The sequence below is a fragment of the Notothenia rossii genome, assembly GCF_949606895.1.
Source record: "Notothenia rossii genome assembly, chromosome: 6".
NCBI lineage: Eukaryota > Metazoa > Chordata > Actinopteri > Perciformes > Nototheniidae > Notothenia > Notothenia rossii.
This window is the reverse complement of record NC_136909.1, coordinates 78,456,236-78,484,008: the sequence shown is the minus strand read 5'-3', so window position 1 is coordinate 78,484,008 and position 27,773 is coordinate 78,456,236. Positions and strand designations below refer to the sequence as shown.

Here is a 27,773-nt window from a genome sequence, read left to right as displayed (position 1 = left end):
CAATTACTGACGAAATAAAACCAGTCATGAATGTTAAGACTCAAATTAGTGTTCTGTTGCATGCAGTATATTTAAATTCCCATGAATCTAAAAAGGGTAATTGTCCTCACCTTTTGCCTTCATATATTGATGTTGGAGAAAATGGCAAAGGTGACTAACAATGAGTGACATCACGGTGCTAAGCTGTAAATGCAGCACAGATTTGAGTCTGCAATAGCAGCTCTCAAACACTTCAGTATAACAATAATGGTTTTGTCACATCCATGCGGGGGGGGAACAATATTATTTAGATTAACTAAGGCTTTATTTCTAGAGTGTCTCAAGTGTTCAGTTGTGCTGTGAACTAGGGCTGAGCCTCTCAAGTGGAGGGTTTGTTGTGCCCGGGGCTTCCACAAAACACTGCATCCCAGCTGGTACGCATCAACTAACCCATACTATGGTACTTGGCTTTGTTTTCTTACCATTATGGCATCCGACAGATTTAGTCTGGAACAATGAATACAGTTCAAGGACCTGTCATCTCGCCTGAATGTCAAGGTTGTTCCTCAAGGCAGACAATGGTTCTCACTGTTAGGTTTTAGTTCAGGTCCAGAGAGAAATCATAAATATTGAAATGAATGTGTCACTCACAAATTAAAGTATTTTGTGGGTATTTTCTAATCAATCAAATACCAGGAAGCTGCTTGGGATCTTTTGTTTGTTTATTTAAAAGGGTAATGCTGAATTGCTGAAAGAGATGTGTCGAGATGTATCTCTTGCCAAAGTAAACCGTCCTATCGTGTTACTCAAGGATGATTCAAGGGCTAATGTAATTATCCGTGTGAAAAATCTGCCCTGCGCTATCTGTAAACGGATTATATTATTTTGCACGAGGCACTGAGAACTCGACATTTTTAACTGAAATGATTCAAATCAAACATGGTAATACAATTATGATTCCATGGAAGAAAATATACTTAAAATATCTAGATTCTACCAAAATAACACTGTTCATGATTCACCTTCAGAAACACTCGCACATGTTCCCCGCGCCCACGCAGAGCTCCCTTTCGTCTCTCTGCTTCTGCTTTCTTTTTGTTCACCTTATGCCTAAAGTGATCCCTAAGGCTCTTCGTTGAGCATTGTGCGCTTCATCTTTCTCAGAATTTTGCTTTGTTCCACACCTGCAAGCAATCGCACACACTGACACAAAGACACACATTTCATACACAGGCCCTCCAGTGCTTTGTTGTGTGACATAGTATTGAAATATTTCATTTGTTCTCTGCCTTTATCACATTTAAATGTAATTAGGCCGATATGCAGTGCTGTACTTTACAGCCTTGTGAGTAGTCTCTTTATACAGTAGCTTAATTTGAAATATCGCGTGTTTCTTGAAGTATAAATAAACCAATCTGATTTGAATGCTAAACTGGACCCTTTTGGTCTCAATATTACTTAAAGAGTGGTTTCACTGGTAAAAAAAAGCCCACCATGTAATAAACCATTTTTTGTGCAACAGTTAATGTTGCTCTTTTAGAACGAGACGTGGTATTTCAACTGTTGAGGTAAATATTATTGTTGCACTGGTTTGGTTCTCTTGCACTTTGACGAGCTCAATCTGGCAAAGAAAGGAGCATTCGAATCAAATCATGGTTCTTCCGAGGTTACAGGATTGATTGGTAGCTTTTGGTGCATAGCTCTGCACCAGCTAATATTGATGAGAGTAGTGTTGTTGAGTAAAAATGCCGTATTTCATATTTGAGACATCAGTCTTCATTGCTTTGCATAGAAGGGATTCATTTAGATACTAATGTTAGTAATTTGCTGGAGAGGGCATGCATTAAGATGTTAAGCATGACAGATGTCAAATGTGTGCAGTCTCGTGACAGGTATAGGAACTTCATAATGAGATGGAGGGTTTATGGAGGGTAATTTCCACCTGCACTGAGAGGTTTCAGGTCACCCAGTTCATTTACATGCACTTAAGTTACCAAATTGCAGTTCAATTTCTCCTGAAAACTCATATCTAAATGTCATGTAAATGACAAAACACTGTTATATATAATCGGGGGGATGCACAGCTTCTCTTCTCAGTGTGACATATTCAAATTGAAGAGCTCAAATTTCTAGCAACACACGACTTCAATGTCAGACGTTGTCCTTGGATAACCTGTCTCAAGCCAAAATGCATTGGTCTGAGAATGAAGTTGTTCTTACCGGTGTTCCTGAAGTTTCAGAATCGTAATAGTCGCACTGTTAAACAATTCTGTGCTGTGTCACTACAGAGCCTTTTCTCATAGTAATAATTAGTAATCAGTATTTCTGCAGTTGACTCTCTACTGCCAGATTCTGACAGGTAACAGATTTGTTTTATCCAACACTGGCATCAATTTATTTTGGTTCCACATTTTCACTTTCAAAATCTCTGAAAATGGCCAACGGAGTATTATGTACTACAGCATTGTGCATAGTTTGCGCAATTTTTCTCAAGGTTCATTCTACCATCAAATGTAACTTACAGCTTTTATATAGCTTCAAGACATCTCTGAATCAGCTCTAAAGATACTTGGAGTGATTAACATGCTGTAAGATTTCAATGAATTACACTCAAGGTTTTCTCAAATGTCCTTTTCTCTTTCCCCTCGCTTCCCCTTGTTATTTTTTTCAATGCAGGCTGTGGAAACCAACCTGGCGTCCAAGGACAGTCACTGGGTCTATGCCAATGAGGTGAGGCCAAACACAACCACACTTGTATGCACCTGAGTGAATACAGACCTCACTTTGTCTCTGTCAACAAGGTCTCACATGCTGCCAAGGCACACACAAACACATGAAAACTTTTGCATGTGTTCACATTCATATAAATAAGCAGCACATCTTATGCTTTTATACTATATTGGCTGACTGATGGACTGGGCCTTTATTTGATATTGTATAATTGCCCTTCCTATACCGTTAAGGCAAGTGCGCCCCCTCCCCTTTACGCGTATGTCTGACATTGACCGAAATGGGTTTCTAAAGTGGCTGTAACAGCACAAAATCCAGGTGCACTTTGTGAATACAGAACAGTGGACTCTGCCTTTAGCTTTAGTGCCTCAGCGCTGCATTTTCATAGATTCAATTTGATTTGGAAATAAGAGCGGAGACACAGGATTGTTCACAATACTAAAAGCAGTGGGTGAAATACATTAGATAAAAGGTTTCACAGACTTTATTTAACCTGGAATATAAGACACTTTCTGTCGAACAAACACGCACAAACACACGTATTTAAATGTCATCTCCTTATACAAACATCTGAGCATATGTTCAACATCCGAAACATGACACATATTGATCGGTAATGCATGGATTATGAATAATGAGTATACAGTATGCTGCAGTGTATATATATATATATATATATATATATATATATATAGAAAGCCATGTCTTATAAGCAACATACATTCATTAATTGGCTTTTGTATTTCTTAGAAGCAGCTTCTCTATCCCTTGATACAGAAGGTTGAAACACATACTAAATACAACACACATTGGACTTCAAATAAAAAGTAATTCATTTATTTGTATTCTTTATTTAGTCATTTTGTTGTAGTATGTTTCATTAATGATTTTCAAAAGTGTCAATGTGTTGAAAACCTTCTGGTATATGGAAGCCTACTGTAAATGACCTCATTGTTGATCGTAATGAGCCTTTATAGAATAACTTCCTAATCATTTTCACCCCGCATTTCAGTACACACATAACTAAAGTATTCAAAATCAACAGCTAATGAGACCGCAATTTCTATGAAACTTTAATGTCTGGCACCTTGAGTCATATTATTTCGTTGATACGTTTCCTAAAAATAAAGGAGTGTCAAACACGATAATAAGATAGGGACTGTCATTATTTTCTTTGACAGTATTCACCTCTCAGTCAATTAGAACAGACTTCTAGCAAGACATTAGCTCTAATTGCATCAGACTCTGGGAACATATGAACTAATGGCATGTTAATTTATCTTGCGCTCCCTTAATTGTTGGTGTGATGTGGCTTACTGTGGAGTTATTTCTCGTGGTTACACATTTAAAGGGGAATACATAAGCTTGCCTGGTTATATCTTTGAAATATGAAACAAATACCCTCATTTTTGATGATCCTTTCCAAGGTTTTTTATTTGTCATACGAACATAGCTACAGTGTAGTTATGACGATGAAAATCTTAGGTCACAGGCTCACTCCAGCAGTGCAACACAATAAAACAGATAAACAGAACAATACAGTGCAAGTAAATATTAAATACATATAAAAATAGTGCAATAGGAGTCTATATGCAATATATAAGATATATAATTTCTAAGTAGCAGCCAGATGAATTTTGTGGATGTTGTTTCAACATTTCAGGTGTTTAACAGATGTTGTTTCAAAGTTCAGGTGTTTAGCAGTTTTATTGCATGTAGAATGAAACTGTCTCTGAATCTGGTGGTTTTAGTCCGGATGTTGCGGTACCGCCTGCCAGACGGCAGCAGACAGGACAGTTTGTGGCTGGGGTGATGGGGGTCTTTTATAATCCGGAGGGATTTCTTCCTGAGGAGCTGGGAGTAAAGTTCCTCCATGGATGGTAGCTCCGTCCTGGTGATGTTCTGTGCAGTTTTCACCACCTTCTGCCGTACCAGGCTGTGATGCAGCCAGTCAGGATACTCTCTATGGTGCACCTGTAGAAGTTGCAGAGTATCCTGGAGTCCATGTTGAACCTCCTCAGCCTGTGGAGGAAGAAGAGCCGCTGTCGAGCTTTCTTGGTGATGCTGGTGGTGTGAAAAGTCCATGTCAGGTCCTCAGTGATGTGGACACCGAGGAACCTGAAGCTGCTGACTCTCTCCACCGTAGTCCCATTGATGGCGATGGGGGCGGGACCCTCTCTCTGCTGCTTCCTGTAATCCATAATCAGCTCCTTGGTTTTGCTGACGTTGAGATGGAGGTTGTTATCCTGGCACCAAGATGTCAGATTTTCGACCTCCTCTCTGTATGCCGTCTCGTTGCCGTCGGTGATCTGGCCGATGACGGTCGTGTCGTCAGCAAACTTCACAATGGTGTTGGAGCTGTGTGTGGCCACGCAGTCGTGAGTGAACAGGGGCCGTTTCTCAATCGCGAGGACGCTTGCTTGGTAGCACATGTCTTCCGAGTCACTTCCTTCAGAAGCTAGGCAAGAGTCCTTTCTGGCATTTGGGAAACAAAGAGTGGAACAGGCTAGCAAGTGTGCAGGTGTGCGTCATATGAGAGGCCCCGCCTTACATTTTCCGCCACAGATTTGGGGAAATTGGTCCGTGCGCAAAGCATTGTGGGGATTTGAAGGACGCGAAGTCTACCCATGTGCAGCCTCGAAATTACCCACAAACCAAGGACGCGGCCTCGGTGGAATTCCAAGTATGCTGGAGATTGGAACAGTCCTTCGGCGGCACTCGATGACGTAGTATCCTTGAAATATTGGCTTGGAAGCCAGTTTCCTCGCGATTGAGAAACGGCCTCGGAGTAGAGGAGAGGGCTGAGCACGCAGCCTTGAGGGGCTCCGGTGTTGAGAGGATCAGGGTGGAGGATGTGATGTTTCCCACCCGCACTGCCTGGGGTCTGCCCGTCAGGAAGTTCAGGATCCAGCCACAGAGGGCGCTGTTGAGCCCGAGGTCTCTGAGCTTGATGACCAGCTTGGAGGGAACAATGGTGTAGAAGGCTGAACTGTAATCAATGAACAGAATTCTCACATATGTGTTCCTCTGGTCCAGGTGTGAGAGGGCAGTGTGGATGGTGAGGGCTATGGCGTCGTCTGTGGACCTGTTTGCTCTGTAGGCAAACTGCAGGGGGTCCAGAGAGTCAGGGAGGGAGGAGGTGATGATGGTTTTGACTAACCGCTCAAAGCACTTCATTATGATGGAGGTGAGTGCTACTGGCGATAGTCGACCTTTCTCTGTTTCATTTCCTTTCAATCCATCACCAGAGATAAACTGCACTGAAAATTGCCTTGAAAGGAGAAAATAAGACATAGCTGTTCAAATAGCTAACTAGAAAATTAAATTGCTACTCATGCTGGCGTTGGCCCCGAGTAAAGAGGAAAAAAGAAACCTGAAAACTTGAGCAACTTCCTTTCTTTTGTTGAATCGTTTTTTATTCATCAAGACTGTTATACTTCTTTCAACAGTCACCATGTAAATTGAATCTGGGCATATGTGTGAAAGCAAATGATTAATTCCCGTCTTGCTGATCTCTCACAGGGAAGGAGATTTAAAGGAAACCAACTTGTTTCCATTAGCCTGTGATTTGATTCCTGAGAAGCTCCTTACATGGCTGGTCACACAAAGAATGTACAAAAAGCTTTTAAATGAATTCAAAACGTCAGATGAAAGACTAACACAGTGATAGTCAGAATGACACTTTCAGATATTTATATTTTACAATCTTTTCTGTTCTGTTTTTTTACTTGCAACAGCTATTAATGTTTGTTTTTTGGGAGCAGCTGTGAATTATGTTTCCTTACTACACAACAAATATATTCCAGAGAGTTTTTCATGCATCCAAGGGAAATCCTGTTAGCCTGATCAGACGCAGTCCAGCTGTATCACAGAACCCTGCAGGGAGAGAACAGATTTCCATGTTACCTTTTGCCCATGTGTCGAGAGTCCCTGTGCACAGTTGGCTCTTTTAAGCTGTGTGGTCATGACTGAGTCGTGACAGTCATTTTAACCAGGTGTCCTTGAACCTCACTGCTGCCTGTTCACACCGTCTGCTCTCCAAAGACTCCCGCCAGCCTTCATACCCCACACAGTCAGTGAGGGCTCACATTGTATTCAACTCTCACCACAATGCTATGCTAATCTGCCACCAGCAGCAACATGTGGCACAATGAATGTAGCTGTCAAAGTAGAAATGTGATAAGAGCACAGAGTGTAATGGATAGAGAGGAGGGATTATGGTGACAAGTGAGTATATTCACTAGTCAGGAAACAATAAGGTGTGACGGACTGGATGACACATGCATAGAAAGTAACTTCAATATCTGAGATGAAGCTGCTGTCGATCACACATTGCTGTACTACTGCTGTTTAGTAAACTGACATCACCGAATCATGTTTACTGCCAAGTAGGTTTACACATACAAGGAATTAGCTTGACCTTCAATCCCCAGTGTGGGCAAATCAAAAAGTATTTCAATAATGCATTTCAGTATTTATCAGATTCCACAACTGGTCTCAAGTGATGTCTTATTCCAGGGCCAGAACATTTGTAAAATGTGTTTTTAAAGCCTTTGTAATGAAAACACAATTTCTTAGTTAAAAAACCATCAACTTTTACTTCAGTTGCAAACATTTTAGTTTGACTCGAATGCAATTTAAAGCCAAAGGAGTGGGTTTGAATGGCACACAATTCACAAGCCTGCAGGATATGAAACTTGTTCAACACACGAATGACCAACATAATATTTAGAGAGTAAAAGCTTTGAAATGTATGGTGTGGCTTGACGTGAGCAGGAGGACATGGGGATGTACATTCCCCCTCACCACCCACTGCCAGGGTGCTGCAGCTGCTGGCACACAGAAGGGTGTCTGCCTCTGACACTGTCTAGTGGACTCAGATGGATTGGGAGAATTTGTTTTTGTTTTTTTTCTCTTCAAAGGCAGGACGCTGACACCCCAGAATGTTTGATGGATTAGGTGGCTGTGCCTGCTCTGACAGAAAGAGTTGAGGAGGACAGTCGCGATATGACTGATGTATTGGGTAACTGCCCATCAAGCAACTGAGATGGAACTCCTTTTGTTCTGACGCAATCTCTGCCACACCAGACTATGGGAAATGATGGTGGATTACTTACGAGAATAAGAAATATTTCATTTTTCAATCAGCTTATTGATTACTCAAAGTACTGTATAAGCATATATGCATTCATCAAAATCTTTGGCCTTGCTGTTCGGATCTTTTGAACCATTAACCAAAATGAGAATCTATGCAGAAATCCAATTCAGATGTCAAAAGATGATGTACTAACCCACAAAGGGTGACCACAGGAGACATCCTGCTTCATGGTCATAAATCTAAAGGACCCCAGACAGGCTACTCCCTGCACTAACCACCTTATCTAAATGTTACAGCAGTTGCAGTCGTTTTATGTCACTGAGGTTATGAGGTGGGCAATCCAATTCACACACAGCTTGTTTCATTGAATAAGGACCACTACTGCTCTAGGATGCATGCTCCATCATAGCAATGCAAATCTAAACACCTATTCAAATATAGATAGCTCACTATACTCATAATAATGGGAATAATATGATGACTTGCACTTGTACTTTAAAAATAGTGCAATTATTAGTTATTGTAATACTTTACATGCAATTTCAACTTGCATTAGAGATGTCCTGCACTAGTTATATAATCTATATCATCTAAAGTGTTAGCAGTCACAGTGTTGTTTTACATCAGTGTCCATGTTGTTGCACTAAAGCTGGATTAAGAACCTCTAAACAAACAGCCTTGCACAGAGATGGTCGACGATAAAACTATGGTTAGGTCGATGCCCATCACATAATGCAAAATTGAGATCCATTTCCTCCTGCTCAAATCAAATGCAATAGGTCTTCCCTTCCTTTCAGTTTCATTTTGAAGTCCATTCATTTGAGGCAACAATGACCTGTCAGCAGCCATCCTATGTTTTCTTCTCTATTTAGAAGTGGAGTTAAACAGATGAACTTCCATATAATTCACTAAATGCCAATGTTTTAAGGAAACATAGTAACACATCTAATTTCATCAAACTACATGCTACTTTGGTTGCCTTTTTATTCGCTCATGTCATTGCAAACAGGAACTCCATCCCCTGTCACAATCAGCTTACTTTAATATGCAGTTTTTAATGGCAGTGCTTGACAGTATCATTTATAAAGTCCAATAAAAGCCTATATTAATAATCATTTTCCATAATGTACAAGTTTGATGATTAAACGATCATAGTGACTGAAGAGCCGCTGCTAATGCAGGTCTCTTTAATGATAATGTTAACGTTATTATCCTTGTACTATAGATCGAAATTCATTATATATGTAGACTTAACATTTAATTGCAGATCCTCGTGCTTTTAAAGAAATACTTGATGCATGCTGTACAGTTAAAGGATAATTGTATTTAGGTATGCAGTGTCGTTGAACATGTAATAGCTCTAGTAGAAACGTTTTAAATATATTTAATGATAGTCATTATTCAAGCCAACATACATTTGTTAAATACTGCAAATTGGTGATGGATGTACGACATGTTTTTAATACTCAATATAACAGCAGTGCCTCCTACATGGTTTTTCACATGAATGAAGTGCTGTATTTGTCCTCACGCTGCAAAAAACAAGTAATTATCCAGTCTCTGCTCTCTTTGTGGTATGCAGTATTCTTTTTGATTCCAGGTACAATAGTTTATAATGAGAGATTTTTAACAATGCAGCTCTGCCTGAATGGGATGGTATCGGTTTAATTGCAAAACACTTCAATGTTGCATCATTTACAATTATCATGTCTATTGTTTGATGATTTTATATCAGCGTATACTAAGATAATTTAGGTCAGAGTATCACAACTCACTGGAGGCTTGTGCCTTGTGTTAATTCATTAATGTTTTATTTTTTATCAGCTGGATAATAACGTAATCATTTTGTTATTTTATGCCTAACTAATTAGTTTTTTCTCAACAATACACTAAAGCCCATAAATACAAAAATACTTTGTATAGCCAAGTACAGCTCAAATTAATGTCATACGCACTGTGCTTTGCTCTTCTTCCCTGACTCCCATTACTCCTCAATGTAGTTGCCTGCAGCTTCTAAAAGCACCTTAACTTCTAATTAAATCCCTGTCATCATTACCGGTAATCTTTTTTATTTATTTCGAGTGAAAGATTAATGACATTGACTAAGCAGCACAAAGAGGATAATCTGTCATATCAACTTGATTTGTGAATGTCTTGGTCGTTGGTTGTCATTGAAACATGGCCGTGCTGTTTGTACCCTTTCAGAAATGTGTGTGTGTTACCTACAGTACCAAGCTGCTTTACACCTGAACTGAAGACACATTTATGTTTGTGCTTATACAATATTAAGTTACATAATGCTTCTGTAATGCTGAATCCATTGTAATGAGTCATTGATTTAACACTCTTTTGTGTCTGTAAAAATGTACATATTGCATTTTGTTTGCATATACTGTAGTACAGGTGAAATGTAGGTGAAATCGTCTGGATTTTTTTTACTCAAACTGATTTAAAAAAGCACATCATCCTTATCCGCCTGGTCAGGTACATTGTTGGGTCACGTTCTGACACAGATATCGGCCACGATGGTGACAGAACACTTGGACTGGGTGGCACTGGAAGTTATTAACTTGGACGTGAGGGTTTGTTCTCTCTGAACCATGCAGCGTAATTCATCTGATTAATGTGTCACAGGCAACTCATGAATATTCATAATTTTTCACCTGACTGAGTCAGAAAAAGAGTCAGAGGACAAAACTAAATGAACTAGAATCAACTGAGGAGTGTTTTATTTATGCAGAACACAGATTCAAGATCTGGGAATCATGGCTCTGAAAAAAAAAAGACTTGGATCAAGACAGTTTGAGCTACATTAAAGGTGGGTTAGGTAATTTTGAGAAACCAGCTCGAGATACACTATTTGTTATATTCCATGGAATGCTCTTAACATCCCGGTAGCAATGAATATATGAAGTGCTTTGACAAAAAATCCATTAAAAATGTCATCTGTGGAAGCCGTAGTACTGTAAAAAGCACAACCAATCATTTTAGCCGGCCCGGCTAAAATAACTGGATGGCCTACCTGCCTGTCAGCCTTCCATCTGTGCACAAACTTATCTCGTGCCCTCATTGGTCAGTTGCACGTTCGTGTGTGTTGGAGCTCTGTAAGGAAGTGGCAGATTTTTTCCGACTGTGTATTTTCAAATTCTAGCGCACTCGAGCTGGTTTCTCCAGAATTACCTTCCCCACCTTTAAGGTATTAAATATAATGAATTTAAAAGCAGATTAAACTGTTTCAGACAGATACAGAGAAAAAAGCAAGATCGACTGCACAGAAGGACCCAGAAATAAGACAGGGGAAATTAACTGTGAGGGCGCACAGAGACCAGCAGATACATCAGAGAGGTCGATGCAAAAGGGAGAGATCAAAACTACTGATTAGGAAAATAGATAGGAAGCATGGGTTCAGGCATGTGTGGTTAAAGATAATATCAACCCAGAGCTGCTTAAGTTCTGACCCGCCAGTGACCTTACAGCTTTATTGTCAGATAGTATATGCACCAAACATTTCCCAGGAGACTCACTGTCTGCCTCTGCATTGAACACTGTCCTGCTCCGGAGACCACCAGGCATTTCAATGTTTCATGAATATTGATCGGACCCTCCACACATGCACCCGCTCACAGGAGAGGGCCAAGGGTCACCTGCACTATTATTGTGAAGGATATACAATAAATGTTCATTGATTTGTCAGTCTTATGTTAAATCGAAAATAATTGCGTTTCCTAGATGCTGAATTATCTTAAAATAAAACGTGAAAATAGATCAATACATTCCGCCTGTGTCCTCAGGACTAAAGTCTAAGGGTTCCAAATTAATGGCTCCCAGGCTGGAATAAAACGATGTATTAAAGAAAAAAAAATATTACCGACATTCTGATGCTTCACGATCCCCAAGTCTCTTCTGAAGTATGTGAGAGTGGATTCAGCTGTCTAAGCAGGATAAGGACAGATTGGCGGTCAGTAGAGAAGATGAACAGCAGATGTCGGTGTCACTTGAGGGATTTACAATCTAAGACTCCAACACTGAAGGACCAACAGATCTCTGGTAGGAATCAGCACAAAGGTTCAGAAACCGAAAAGTGAAAGGGAGAACAGATGAGTATGCTGGATTATTTTTGAGTGATCTGTGAAGAACAAGACCACAGCTGCACAGCTGGTGTTTAGTAAAGCTGGAAATGAGGGTGGACGCCTTCAAAAGATAACATTTAGAATACTTCATGTAAATGATCAGATAACACATTGTTTGGTTACTGTAATAGATGTGTTATTATTTCAACATTAAGATGATGTGTAACTGCAATGTGTTGGGATTAAATGGCAACCATATATCCAATTTCGGCAACAAACGACTCAAATGGTTGAAGTTATTGAATAAACCAATTCCTTGGACAGACATTTTGTGTGAATAAAGATTGATCATCCAGGTTTATGTCCTTAAACAGCAACAAAGCACACGTTTATATGTTAAACCCTACTCAGTTGTTTCCATTATACTTTTTAGAACAATCTATACTATACCTAATATGTGTATATCTTAACTGCTCTGTAGCATCAATGTGTAATCTTGTTGAATTGCTTAAGAACCAGACACAGCCATTGCAAACCCCCTCTGAGGTTCTTTTGAACATACACTGAATATTTATAGGTATATTTGTTGAACCTAACTCCTGTTGTTTCCATATTCAGGAGGTGAGTGATGCAGACATCATGGAGCTGGTGCACAGCTCTCTGGGGCGGATGACCATCATTCGTCAGGTCTTCCCATTGTGGAAAGACACCAACGTTCGCTGTATGAGGAACAACCATCGCATCTCCTCCCTGCTCTGTGACCCGCAGGAAGGCTACCTGCAATCCCTAGAGGTAAAAAACAATTTAAAGATGTACTGCTGAAGCTCATCACTTAGTGTCACACTACGAAGTTCCCCCATATCTACAGTACACACGTTTTTCAACAGAACATTTTAATAATGACTTGACTGGACTGCAGAAGGATATGCATTCATATATAAATGGTAATGGGCAATAGATGGATATAATGGTAGCAACGTTCTTTTGTTAAAATAACTGCAGTGACAACAGAAAACAAATACTGCTGAAATGTAGAAAAAACCCTCTCATAATGCTTTCAACATGAATAGACAACAACAATTTGAATTTGGGTTTAACCTTCTACCAAATAACACTGAAACTGTAAACACATTTTTTAGATATACCGTCACATAACAAGCAGACACAAACAGGATCAAAAACAACCTCTTGACAAAGGTTTGTGAGTGATTTAACGTGTCGTGCAAATACAAGTGCTCAGCCCACACAGAATAACGAGAAACCGAAAATACATCTGTTGTGGTGAAATGTTTGCAAAGTATGCTACAAAAAGGTTCCCATCCCAAAACATAGATTTTTTATATTTTGTTGATATCATCCAACCAGAGGGGGAACACTAGAAATGAAGAGCAAAGGAAATTCTCAAACCACTCCACATTATCCATGTAAATACTCAGTATGGTCGAAAGAGCATGAAAGCAATATGATGGATGAGGCATTATTTGTTATTTGACCAGTTACAAGGTTTTGATTTTATTGCTAATGCATCCCTTTTGCTGCTAGTACTTAGCGAACAGCAACACTGTGCTTAGCAACAACCAGCCTGTTTCATCCACTTTTACTAGCAGCCAACAGGAGGGACACTTGTTATCAGTCGGAGAAGCAGGGCTATAAAACAAGCACAATCTGGTCTCTTTCTTTTGCTCAGCGTGCAGCCCATGTGCTGTAAAAGGGTTATGAGCATGATTCCTGTTTGATCACGCATCTTTCACAGTTTCAGTAGAGACTGTACAGAATGCACTCATGGTGTAGGAAAGTATACAGGCAGGCATCTGCCAAGTGCCTCATGAATGCAAATATTAACTGATTATGTATGCGACTGAATATAGATTAAACTTCCTAGATAAGGCTATTATGAGGGACATGAATGCCCATGAATATAAATGACTGGAAGCTCACTCCGACTGGGGAATAATGGCAGAACAGAATCAAATATAGTTTTAAAGTGAATAAGAGCTTGTTTTTCATTAACTTGCAAATGTACTTAAAACTGAAAATATTCAAATGGCAAATCTTAAAAATATATAATATGTGTTGATAAACTATTATCACAAGCTTATCAAAGGCTTCCACGGTGGGGAGTACTCTATAATCTCAAAGGGATTACGCTATCTGTCATTTGTATTAAGGATGTGTCAACCAGTAACCCAACCTACGGTAAATTATGTATGACAATGCGAGTCAATAGAGGAAGATACCCTTCAGCAAAATATCAGCTTTGTTAGCTGTTTAATACAATGTCAGTCCTACTTTAAGTCTTCGGAGTAACCTTGCTTACCGTGACACATAGTATATATATAGTAAGGTAAGAGCGCCTCTTTACACCTCTAAGACTTGTCTTGTGTTGAAACCCAGGGGCGGACTGGCCTTTTCTTTTTTTTTGCTTACCTAAATCCTACCGGCCCACTTACCTAAATCCTACCGGCCCACATTTGTAAGTGTTCCGGCCACTCCCTGGAGGGGTGTGGTCCACACCCCACTGGGCTGGGCTGGGCCGTTTTGATAGGCTACCTATGTTCTATCTATCAGAAAGTTTCACTTTCACACATCAGGCCCGTAGCAGCTGTCACTGCGCAGTGAACGATCAGGAGTGAGTGACTGAGAGACCTAGCTGGAAGTTGCTTACAGATGGATAAACAAGCTCCAAAGCGTAAAGGCATTTTTGTATAGTTTGTGTATACAGTATACAGTATTGTAGCGAGCCCTGGGTTCAGAGGGAGGGGCTTGCATAGGAAACGGGGTTCAGGGGGAGTGGCTGTACCCGTAGGATAGAAAAGGGGGAAGTGACGTCTGACTCAGAGGTTGCGCAGCTGTGGAGAAGAACGTGTTGCCCACATTCTGTTACTGAGTTTAGGCTAGTTAGCTAGCAGGTTTATTGTTTTGGGTGCAGTCACTTTGCCTCCACTTGCTGTTCAAATAAATGTTGAAAGAAAAAGTAAATCTGTTTACAGTTCTGTTTCATATGGGTGTTGAGAGATGTATCAATAGATTTAGTCCCTAATTTTGCTCTCAAAGTGCACCAGATTGATGCATTTAACTTCAACATTTAAAACAAATCTTCCCAGGGGAGCATGCCCCCGGACCCCCCTAGAGGAGGTGAGGTCCACCACCTGCCCACACCCCCTGTTAAATTGTCTCACCCACATTGAGGATGCTTCCTACGCCCGTGTTTTATTCCATGCGTCAAGTCAGGCAAATTGGGTCAAAATGTTATTGCATCCATGATCTGTTAACATTCAAATCAATAAATATATGCTGTTGCTATTTTGCTCTAGGCAACTCAAGGGCTCAGGTAATGTGATTACTATGAATAATGGTCCAAAATAACATAAAATGCATAGGGTTTTTTGTCAAGTAACATACTTTCGTCACCGGCCGGCCGATACATGCCGCTCATTAAGTGGGCCTGTCTGTCAATTAATCCCCGGGCCACTTTTTCCCCCCAGTCAGTACAGTATAAGTAAGGGTATATGTGTTTCCCGTAGCTCTATCACAATGTCCTTTTCATTTCTATTCATACTATGTACAGATGGTAAAGCATGTGGTGTGTGCTCCCACAGTTCTAAATAATTCACATGAAAGAGGGTTTAATATCGGGTAATGGCAGTTTAAGCATTCATCAGAATAGTTTAACACCGTGGAGATTGCACTGTGATAACCCCTTTCACATGAAGTGTAACCTTGCATTACATCTAGACTTAGCGTCTGACTGAGTGACCTTGAGGCAAGTGTGATTTCTTACCACTAAGACACGTGGACGGAAGTCTGAAGGATTCATTAACTGACTGCCTGGAGTGGCAGCCAGTCTTGCGCCCATGGATCTTCCGCTGTGGGAGAATTTGACTTGACTTGACTCAGAGGACCTATCAAATCCACTGTCAGGCCAACACAGGAGAGATAGACATGTTTCCTGACAGGGTGCACTGCAGTCAGAGATAGACAGCTGGACTGATGGCAGCTCTGAAATTCATTCGGGAAGGATGAATGACCTAGAAATAATTTTTGTTTTGCCACTCTCCAGATTGTCAGGGAGTGCAATCCCATGATCGTTCAGCAAATCAAACCAAGTGCCTCAACAGAAAGTTTCCTGCAAGTGTAAACATGTGGACATTCAGAGTGAGGTTGCTGCTTTGCCATCCTTCAATATTGTTGTAATGAAGAAAGAAACTGGGTCTTCCCCCAATGACAGCCATGACATTGACGGATACAATAGAAACTGTTCACCGTTTCTCCCAATGCCATCCATTCTGTCGCCAAGGAATGAGACACGTTTTTATTCCCCTCTGAGAAGGTTTTTATTTCACATTCAAACCTCACAGGAACAGGCTGACAGAAAGGTGCTTTTGTGTCACTGCCTCATTCACAAGGGTCCAACTGTGGAATATTTCTTGCAGCCCAAAAAAACAATATGTGTGTAGTTCGTTGTATCCACAGTTTTTATTCTGTTGTTAGTTGCACAACACAAACGCACTCCAATAATGCATTTTTTAAATGACTTGTTTTGTCCTCTGACAGGTGTCCAATCTCTACCTGTATGACAGTGTTTTGATGCTAGCCAACGCCTTCTACAGAAAACTGGAGGACAGGAAGTGGCACAGTATGGCCAGCCTTAACTGCATGAGGAAGTCCACCAAGCCATGGAATGGAGGGTGGTCTATGTTGGACACCATCAAGAAGGTTTTTGAAAATAACATGTCCTTTTTGCTTAAATTAATCAAATCTAGAAAGAAATACCCATTCAGGGAAGTATCAGAAGCAAGTATAAAGGTATTTAAAGTCAAACAGTCATTTAGAAAATCCTTTGAAGTCCTTAAAATACCCTGAGGAAGCTGTTGGTTTAATGTGATCACCGGGATTGGCCTAAAGACAGATTTGTGGCTAATTCTAGACTTTTCTAATCGAAAGGCTTGTGTAACCCTATCATTGAAATAAGGTCCAATTGAATAAAGTGTCTACATTTCATCCACTTTAATCAGATTATGGATTTTCATATTCTTACAGTGACTCACGCTGCTTTAATCTCAAGTGTGACATATAGTGAGATGGCCATGCAGAGCATAAAGAAACAGAGAAAGAGTGCTCTTGTGTATTGGCGTGTTAAACTAATCTATTTTATTGATTTGTTCCTGTCTCAGCCAAAAAATGAGAATTTGCATATATCATGTGGTATAATTGATGTTTATCTTCCCCTTAATGTCAGTCTATGCTGTTAATTTAACTAGACTGAGCTGATAAGTACAAAGGGGTTAATTAATGTACTGATTAATGCTTGCAGGCTATTTTTATTTGCCCAAACCTTTTGAACAGTAAGGGTAAAAAAGACAAGAACATTATCACTGCTACTGCTCCTGTGTTGTGACATCTACACGTAGTAACTATTTTCTGCTCGCTGTTGCTACAGGGACGGATCAGTGGCCTGACAGGAATGATGGACTTCCGAACTGAAGGCTCTAATCCCCATGTGCAGTTTGAGATTCTTGGAACCAGCTACAGTGAGACATTTGGGAAAGATGTAAAACGGGTGAGTCCAGAATTGTATATATATATATATATATGTTTTGTTTACTTGTAAAGGAAAATTCAGGGGACACTGACTATTTACATTTAGATTTGTTTTTCATACAATATGGGTAGATCAGTTCATCAAAATGATGAATGATATGCCAATGGTTTTTCGCTCTTAGTAACTAACTCAGATGTTCAGTAACAGTGGTCCATTGTTTTCTTTCAGTGTGTCAGAAAGAACCATGTAGCTGCTCTATTTGTTAGCGTAATGTATTCCGCAGCAGGGTGCCCCACCTTTCTCATTTCGAAAAGCTAAGCGACTGTGCCCTCTCACACTTATATACTGTATGCACCATTGGATTGGACCTCTGTACAGAACTTTACTCAGAAGCTTTTTGTTGGTAGATGCGATTTTGCACAGACTTACATAACTGTCCATTATGTAGGTGTTGCAGGAACAGCAGGTACTGTGAAACTACTGATGGAAAAAGCTTTTCTAAGACATTGTCTCAATGTGACCACTTACTGTTTAAGGAGAGAAATAAGAGGGAAATAAAACTATTTGTCATTTTTTTCTCAGAGGCCCCTTGCAAAGTGTAGGTACTCAATTCCTGTCCTTAAGAACTGCTGTCATGCTGGTTTTAGTTCCTATCTGAAACTCACACTACATGCCAAGTGAGGCTGAAGGTAAAAAGACCTGCAGGAGGAATCTTGAGTCCATTGTATTGCCTGATTGGAACAATAACTGGAGAAAGGATTTTAACTCTTTGTTTGTGCATTTGCGTTTTATTTATAGACCACTGTTTCTGAATCGTAATCCTCAGGATACAGAGCTCTACTGGTATTTTGGTACTTTCTGGGGTGTCAGGTGAATGCAAAAATAAACGTACTGGTAGGATTGGAATCAGCGGTTCTCTGATCCCTGAGAACTACGGTGTCAGGGATTATCATTTGACAGTGAGGTGTCAGGTATCAGGGTGCCCTCTACTGGAGCACTTAAATTAACCAGACCAGTCTGCTTTAATCTTGTTTTTCATCACACCAACCATCCTGCATTAAGTGTATCATTACGACCTGAGACTTAACTGTACTTCCACACTTGGTGTGTTCGTTTTTTATCAAAAACAAAACGTGGAACTTCGGCTTTGATTATCAGAGAATGTTTGATCTGTTTTTGTTGAGTAAAGACATTTTTTAAATATTGAGCAGGCCTTATGAACCGACCCATGGAGTCTTAACTGAGAGAGGTGTCTGATCTATGAGTGTTGCAGAGCTGAAGTGAGACAGTGAGAGCATTATTTATGCGCTCTTCACATAGCTGTAATTTGTTTGTCGCTGTGGATGTCCTGATTCAGTCAGGGACTTCTTGCTGAATGAAGAGAAATGGAGTTTCTCGGCAATCTATGTAGAGCAGGACTGACCAGAAACGGTAATGAAGATTTAATCACCACTCAGCCTAACTGAAATCATGAAGCCAATTCATCATAATGTGGCCATTAGCATTAACTAGGAAGCGACGCACTACTCACAGTGCCATGTGTTTACACACACACACAGGAAGAAACAGATACATACATGCAATTGAGCCTTACAGCATGTTAACACACAAACATGTATTGTACACACTGTTTTGGATCTCAGATACTAAGAGCATGCAGCCAGGCAAACAGAAAGCAGAGGCCAGGGAACAAACTAACATGCGGAGCTTTTTTCTCAAAAGCATTAGAGGCAGAAGGGGACAGCAAGGCCAGATAATTCGGATGCCAAATGCATTCAGTGCTGTTGTTCATTACCTGGCATGTCTATCCGTGTGTCTGCCCACTACTTGGCAGAACCATTACGGTGAGAAAAAAGACTCAAATTCATGTATCTGTCCTCCCTGTTCCTCTATAATAGGAAGTGTATATACATTCAGCCACACCATGACATGGTCCTCTGCAATGTACTAATATAAAATGTCATGTTGTCAGGTCTGTGTTTTCTCGAGTGAAGGGTAACAGTGATTGCATGTCGTCCTTCATCCCCCCCGAACCACGTTCACCCCTCGGAGCCATCCTCATTTTGTTCCTCTCTCCCCTCTTTTATCTTTTCCTCTCATCTCATGTCCCATCCTCTCCCCACTTCTCTTCTTTCCTAACCCTTTCTCTCCATTTAGTATCCCTGGTTCCCTCCCTCTCCATCATCGTTTATCTGCATTCAGTCCATTTTCTCCCCAGCCTGATGGCTCTTAGATGAGGCGTCTTTCTGGTTAGACACTGTAATGAAGACTGAAATACTATTTCCTGGATGGCTACTGTGAGTTTTCTCCACCATCCAGGGCTGCAGCAGAGTGATCGATGCTGTTGTTGTTGTTTTGGTTTCCCAGTTTGCTCTTATTGATGTGTCAGCTCATCTCTAAGCAGATATTGCTAATGACTTCCAGCTAACACAAAGCTCTTCATAGAGAAAAGTAATTCATTTGAATGTAATTGTTCTTCCTAACCTGGCATCGTGCATGCATCATGCAGTAGTTATCTCTGAAATGTGTCCACATACTGTAGTAGGGCTGGCACCATAGTCATATTTAAAGTCACATTTTTGGTTGTATTTACACTATTCTTGAGCAAAAAAGTATCATCCTAATGATGTTTGTCTGCCTGATGTTGTGCACAGTGTTTGAACAGGGAAGCTCCAAATGTCCATCATTCCATTTTGTGGCCGCATGAAAAATACATTTTTCATTTTAGAGGGTATATTACCTCACATGTTATATGACAGCATTTCTAAATAGCCTTACCTGTGCTGGAAATAATATATAGCCTGGCTGTCTGAGACATGCGACTGGGCCATTAACCTTCAAAATAGAAAAAGTGAAATACACCCTTAGGGTTAAAAGTAAAAATATATTATTAGGTTAGCAATGATGCCATTGTCACTTTAATGTTTTATATTTAAAGGAGTCCGCAGTTCGTGCTGCTCTTTACATGCATATTTTATCTGAATCAGCTTAAACGGCTTTATCATCTGCAGCATAAATATGGTACATCTGGTGGCCAGATCCTTGCCAGATTTAAAGAATAACTCATGAGAATCTGTGCAAGTATACATTCAGTTGTGGGTTCCTACACCAGCCCCCCCCCCCCCCCAATAAAAGCTAGCTGGAGTGGATTCTTACCCTAAAATATCCCAGGTCCACACCCCTAAAACTGAATTGTGCAACGACAAATGGACCAGAGCCTTCTCACATTTAGACCTGTGATGCCAGAGGAGACCTTACAGTCACACTCGGTTGCAATTGGCCACTTTGGATGATATGACACATTTTTCTTAACGGCCAATAATCAGCCCTTCAACCAGTGATAGTTGAAGGTCATACAGTTTTAGCTCCATGTGCCCAATTGAATGTTGTGTCAACCGAGCTGCAGTTGTTCATAGCTGATGTACTCGTCCTATCGCTCAGCCCTATTCCACTGGCTCATGAAGCTGAAATGGCATTAAATAGTCTCCAAAGGGCACTTCTCTCATGCCAACAATAGATCTGGAGGGGGTTAATAGGGCAGTTGATCCATGATTAATTTGTCAGCACTAAGATTGCCAGCTTTTTTAAAACTAACTTTCTGGCTCCCACAGTTTTTTTAAACCTGCCCTGCCTGCTTAGATTTTTCACCTGCGGGAAGATAAAGAAAAGTGCTGTGAGGCAACAGCTAGTATTTTACATGCCATATATCCATTTCCAATTTAGCCGTGTAGAAAACAGTATATGTCTGTTCAATTTTTTTCACTGCAGACAATTACATTACATTTCATTTAGCTGACGCTTTTATCCAAAGCGACTTACATAAGTGCATTCGACCATGAACAACAAGTGAAAGACAGCACCATTTTGCAACCTGGTAAAACTGCATTATGTTGAACTGTAATTATGTTTGAATTGCCTTTTCTCCCAGTCGCATTCAAAGGAAAGCATTTAAGTGGCAGAAGCCACTTATGGTTGTTCCTTCAAAAAATTCATCCTCTTGTGATTCTCAAGTAATAGGATGAAAAGTGCACAGTATTTTTCCACCTCTTGATGAATTCTCTCTCATGTGATCCAATCCATCATGAAAACAGCTCAACAAATGTTACCCAGCCTATCATCATCAAGTTCACCTAAAATGCACTTCACCTACAGTACTTGCACTTTGATGCTCTGACTTTATGAGGTGACGTAAAATACATTTGGAGTGTAAAGGTGGATCCGATGAGTAGGAAGCAAAATCAATAATTCACTTATTTATGATGAAGTGTGTATGATCACTTCAGTTCAACGCTCTTTTTAAGCTCGCGACAGTGATGTGAAGTCTTGTTGTGGTCATTTAACATCTTGCCAAGGACAACAGTTAAACATTAGCCTGCTGGCTAATACTGGCTCATTTACAGCAATGTGGATTAATGTGCACTGTCTTTTAAATAAATAAACAAACAAACAAACAAGTGAATCCTGACTCATGTTTCATAACAGACTGAAAGACAGACAACTAGATAGATAGATAGATAGATAGATAGATAGATAGATAGATAGATAGATAGATAGATAGATAGAAGGAGAAGAAATAAAGATGAATTTGATGAAGCATGTATTAATAGGTGGTAAATAAGGCAGGCGTTTACATTTTGATATACACACTTGTTCAAAACACACTCACACATACAGTATAAGGTTGCACAGTCTTTTCAATCCAGCTGACGTGTCAGACAAAGGAGTCAATGAGAAACTCGCATGATGGGAGATACTATGTGGCACTAGGAATCCTGGGCCATTTGACTCCCTTTGTCATTTCTAAGTGGTCATTGGCATTTGCTCAGCTCCATTACAGATGATCATAATATGGCATTGAGAATTGTCACCATTAACTTAATGGCAGTCCTGATATTTTTGCAACTTTCAAACTGGAAATATTACAAAATGTCATTAGTGTGATATTCTCTATTGTGCTGTAGGATACAAAAACGCATATATGAGACAGGAGGAAACAACTGAATGTGTTGGTCTTACTTACATTGGGTACGCTCTTGGATACTATACATATTCATACAAAGATTATCTTAAACCTAAATCCTCACGAGGCTGAGACTTCAAAAAGAAAGAACCAGGGAAAAAGCTCAAAGCATTTTTTAAAGAAATGTGGAGTCTTTCTTTACCTTTTAGTATATATTTTTATAAAATACATCCGTTCTCAGTAGAAGTTTGAAACTTGTTTTAGAGTCATGTCCTTGAAAGTCTGGTAAAGATCACAGTGTGTCCAGTGAGGTGTTACTCGTTCATATGCACACGCTTTGCCTCGGCTGTATGTTTTGTTTGTGACCTTCCAAGTAGCATGCTGCTGTGCAAGGCTCTGTGAAGTAGAAGTGTTCCTCTTTAGTGTTCTTCAGTTTACAGAGCGGAGATTGTTTTTTCACTGAGGACGAAGTTGCTCATGGAGAAAATAGTCCCCCCCCCCCCCCCCTGGAGACTGACATTTTGTCCCACGCGCGCACACGCAAACCGCTGTGGCTTTACACAGTCTCATATATCCGCATACACAGATGAACAAGTAGACAGTCTATTACAACTAAAACGAATATCAACATAGTTTTCCGTGCAAATTGAAGGGCAGCTTTTAGGTAAACAAAGGGATGTGAATACATAGGGCCTAACCTTATATTATGTTTACAATGAACAGCTCCACGACTAACTGATCTTCATATCGTTGACATGCACAGTGCTTAGATAGACACCCTTTGAAAATGCATTTCTTGAGTGACATCGTTATTCAGGAAAATGTATAGAATACAAGCTGCAAGTTTATAAATATGATACAGTAGCAGTTTGCAGTGTGGTTATACATAGCAGAATAACTCTTGAGACTGAGTGTGTGGAGGACCACATGCTCTGCAGATGGTGTATGAAAAACAAAAGAGATAAATAATAGTGAAGTGTTTCCCTCTTATGATTCTATTTCCTTCACAGTTGAAATCATGTGTTGTCGGATCTCATGTGTGTCTATAGTCATTGTTGTTTCCTTTTGATTGTATAATTGTTTGCCTTTGCAAATGGTGACAGAGATTCATGTTTGTTCACTTTGTTTTCTCATCAATATCCCCTTAGCCAAATGGAACATCCCTAGAATACAAAATCTTCTTTTAAAATACAAAAAGACAATCTGCTCAGTTGTTTGGCTCTGATATTTCCCCTTCAGGCTCAAACCAAACTGCCTAGGCCAAATCAGGCAAGAGAGCAAAGTAACCTTAACATTTCAAGAAGCGAGAGTTCAAAGTTAAGTGCTGGACTTGTGATGGGATCGTAAAACGTTATATTATCTCGACTGCTGCTCCCAGTTTTGATCTCTGGTACCCTTTTCTACTTAATATTAAATAGAATGTCAAATGTTCTAGTGGAGCCAGCGGTCTTTAAGCATTTTGTATAAGCCTTCCCTCTCTGAGGAAGTGACTAAACTGCCTATTCAGATTGAGCTGGATGTATTTGTGTCAACATGAGACACATGTGCAGAAATCACTTATTTGCAAGCTTTGATAGTTTGGCAGGAATAATACATTAATCATTGCATCGTTATACAGCTGCATACTTTCTTAATGGTTATATTGAAATATATGATGCTATATTTAGTTAACTGAATAGAAATGACAGGTAACGGGTCACAACAAGTAATTGCAAAACATCCATTTATTCAGAAGACCACAATGATCCAGAATTCTAATCTCAATACAAACAAAACATACATTTCCCGCTTCAAATTGAGTTATTTCAATTTTAAAAAGCTATTTGCATTTATATATTTCATTAAGTATCTGTTGTTATGGAGTAGATATGTGGGTACATCCTCTTTATACGGGGCTCCTGTAGAAGAGGCATGTGTGCTGCAGGCGGCTGTGTGGGGGGGGGGGGCTGAGGGAGGGCTGTGGGGGCCAGAGTGTCTGTAGTTTGGCCCGGAGCCACCATTCTTGTCCTGTCAGCTCAAATCTCATTGACCACTCCAAATGATTTGTCGAATCCTTGAGAATCCTTGTCCTGCTTGCAGCACTGATTAAGAATTTAACAAACATTGGCTTCACGTCTTCAGACATAGCTCAGAACCTTGACAGTGCGGAAAGAGAGTTTTAAAAGAAGGGACTGGTTCAAGAAAGAATACTCAAACCACTGTGTTACTTTTTTCATTTGTTTTTTAGTCTGAATTGGTATTATAAGTATGACCTATTTAAAGTCATCATCATCATTATTGTATTTTTGCTCCTTCCACTCATCATCACCACCTCCATCTATATGATTACTGGTTAATCATACTATCATTAGCTACAAAGAGGGACAATACATCGCAGCACTCAGTGGAGGAGCTTGAAAAGAGGGTCCTAATAGCATACTAATGGCCAGTAGCCAGTGCTTGTTGTCTTGGTAACTAGCTCAGATGTTAACAAAAACATTTGTGGCTCAGCAAAGACTGTCACAGAAAATGCAGGACATGATGATTTTACCGACAGTATCGGTGGAATCAAGATGGACGGAAACAACTCCTAGTTTTGATGATTTAATCAAATCTAAATAGGTTGTTAACCTTAGAAGAAAAAGGACAAGAACAATACACCCATTAGGATCACACATATCCCATACACATTAAATCACATTCAGTACAATAATCACACTTACTAGTGGCTTCTCCTGATTCCTCAATCTCAATGACGTTAATTTATGTTCCCCTCTATTTCTAACACATCAATAAACCCCGCGAATCTCCACCCAGATTTAAAGTCACACTCACATAAACTGAACCCCATTCATTTAACCCTCATACACCCAGCACAAACCATGAGTTTACAGCACAATGATACCTTACTTATATTTCTCTTACTGTTTTACTGCAATTCAATGTTTAATAATAAGGTGTTTGTCACCTTTTTGTGAACCCCCCCCCGTTTTTATCAATTTTTTCTCATCTATCTGACTTTTTTTTCCTCCCTATTAGCTGGCGTCTTGGGACAACACTCGTGGTATGAATGGTAGCCTAAAGGAAAATCGCATCGAGAGCGGCATGCAAGGAGTGACGCTGAAGATTGTAACATTACTGGTAAGTTGTGGGAGTATACTGAGTCTTTTAACACTTGACCTGAGTAGGCAAATATCTGAGCAAGAAAAACAAACACCCCAGTACAAACATCTATTAGGTGGTTCTTTACACCCACAGATTAAGCAATAGCTTCTCAGTGAACTACACACTCAAAGAAACAAGATACTGTCAATTGTACTTTAATGACTGATGAAGTAATTACGGTTAATAATAAAGTACTTTGCCTTTTTTATGATTGACTTTTAGCCACTGTTAATGACACTTACAATTCCCTGCAGATTGTTGACAATAAATAATGAGTGAATAAAAATATAAAGCAGCAAGCAGAGCAGAGATTCTTGCAAAACATGGCGGTAAATAATTATCTTATGATAGTCTTAAAGAACTCCCCCTTTCTTACCTCAGTTGAGTTGGAAACAGGTTTTTCTATTTGATAATTTACTGTGATAAAAAAATGTGCTTAGTTCTACCGGATTTTACAAGTTGTTATCAAAGTAAGGTGGAGGACCAATAAGGACAACACAGGAAATTGCAGAACTAGACATCTAATATATACTTTACACAGTTTTTCTCACTTAGAAGAGGGAGTTTTAGGTCACCTTTTCCAGCTTGTCCTGCGAATCTAGAGGAACAGAAGGCCGTTAAAATCAATCCCATAGTGCAGCAGTTTTTCTTGAACTATCTCTACCAATTCTAGCAGAGGCAGTCACTTCCCTCGCTCTCTCTTCGTTTATCCTCCGCTTCACACATGATTTACCTGCACCGTATTTATTCACATACGTTCTGCTCGGTTCTCCCCTGGCAGTGTCACTTAATCAAGTCATTTGCCCCTGCCCACTTTAACACCCCCCCTCTCTTTCTATGTCTCTCTCCTCTGTCTTCCTCAGCTCTCTTTACTCCTCCTTCACCCTTTTAATTCTGCCCTGATATTTTAAACCATAAAGAAGAACCATGGCTGGGTGCAATGTATTTAAAATGGCAATTTCCACGCTGATGAACCATAGCAATTGCCATGGCGCCATGTGTTACAGGTCAACGGTTGCCGAGGAAACTATTTTTATTAAGATGAAGTTTAACTTAGATCACCTCAGAAGCTGTTCATAAAGGTGTCACCCTAAAGTTCTTAAGATGACTGAATGTGTCCTCGCTTCGGTCGCCAAACTGGCCCCGAGGAGATTATGGTGCATCGTGATAAATGACGTGCCTGTGATGAAGTGCACATGCTCTACTCTTTTCCAAAGTTTGAGGATAAATCGCAGGCTTAGAGAAAAATCCTCACACACTCACATTCCTCAGCATTATCCTGGTCAGTAATGTCTTCTACAAAAGGCACACTTTTCCTTCAAACAGGAAGAGCCTTTTGTGATGGTGGGAGAGAATATTCTGGGCCAACCCAAGAGATACAAGGGCTTCTCCATTGATGTCCTGGACGCCCTGGCAAAGGTCCTGGGCTTCAAGTATGACATCTACCAAGTGGGAGACGGGAAGTATGGCTCAGCTCTCCCTAATGGATCCTGGAATGGCATGATTGGAGAACTCATCGGCAAGGTCAGTGTGTCTTCTTTATATCTCTGTCAATCAATTTCCAGATTTCAGTCCAAATCGGTTTTTTTCTGGGAGTCAGGCCACATTGTCTCGTTTTGAAATAGTTTCCAAATTATAAGGCTCAGAGGAAGGAGAAAGATTAGACAAACATTGTAGGGGCCAACTGTCTCTGTCTGCACATCCGTTTTCTCCCGTGGGTGACATCACAAATCAATTGATCTGGGTCTGATTTCTGCATTTCAGAAGTTTGAGACCATAACTAAAGCTTTTAAAGTTCATAATGATAATAGGAACTGAACTCCCTAAGATGGAAATAAAAGTTTAGAAGTTTTTTAGACATAACGACTAAATTAATTATATCAATCTCAGTTTTATGAACTCTATCTAATGTACAGTGATATCTTCATAAAGGTGATTTAATTAACTTTTCTGTTGAACATTTAGGACATTTCAAAGTACATACACTGTCACACATATCTTTCCACAGAAAATATCAAGAAAAGGCAGATGGGAGAAGAAATGTGGACCCAATTCCCAGATTGAAAAGAAAGCACTCCATTATTAAAACCTTCACGTAGGCCAAATGATCTCCATAGTTATTAGGTTCAAAGTCAACAACGTACTGAGCAGATGACAGAATGATGATGAAGGATCATTGTGTCAGAAAATCAAAAGGGGTTCCTCCTGCTGAGAGCGTGAATTTGCACAGAGACATTGCCTGTCTGGTTC

General features: G+C 40.0%; 1 protein-coding gene across 5 annotated transcripts in view; it reads left to right on the top strand.

Moving 5' to 3' along the window:
• grid1a (glutamate receptor, ionotropic, delta 1a) overlaps positions 1–27,773 on the top strand; it is a 206,880-nt gene that overhangs the window by 158,737 nt on the left and 20,370 nt on the right. For all 5 annotated transcript variants that reach the window (XM_079687302.1, XM_079687301.1, XM_079687303.1 and 2 more), the window contains exons 5-10: positions 2,656–2,709; positions 12,496–12,669; positions 16,432–16,593; positions 17,318–17,437; positions 25,398–25,499; positions 26,850–27,047. In XM_079687302.1, coding sequence (XP_079543428.1) covers positions 2,656–2,709; positions 12,496–12,669; positions 16,432–16,593; positions 17,318–17,437; positions 25,398–25,499; positions 26,850–27,047 — 810 coding nt within the window. The remainder of the gene's footprint in view (positions 1–2,655; positions 2,710–12,495; positions 12,670–16,431; positions 16,594–17,317; positions 17,438–25,397; positions 25,500–26,849; positions 27,048–27,773) is intronic.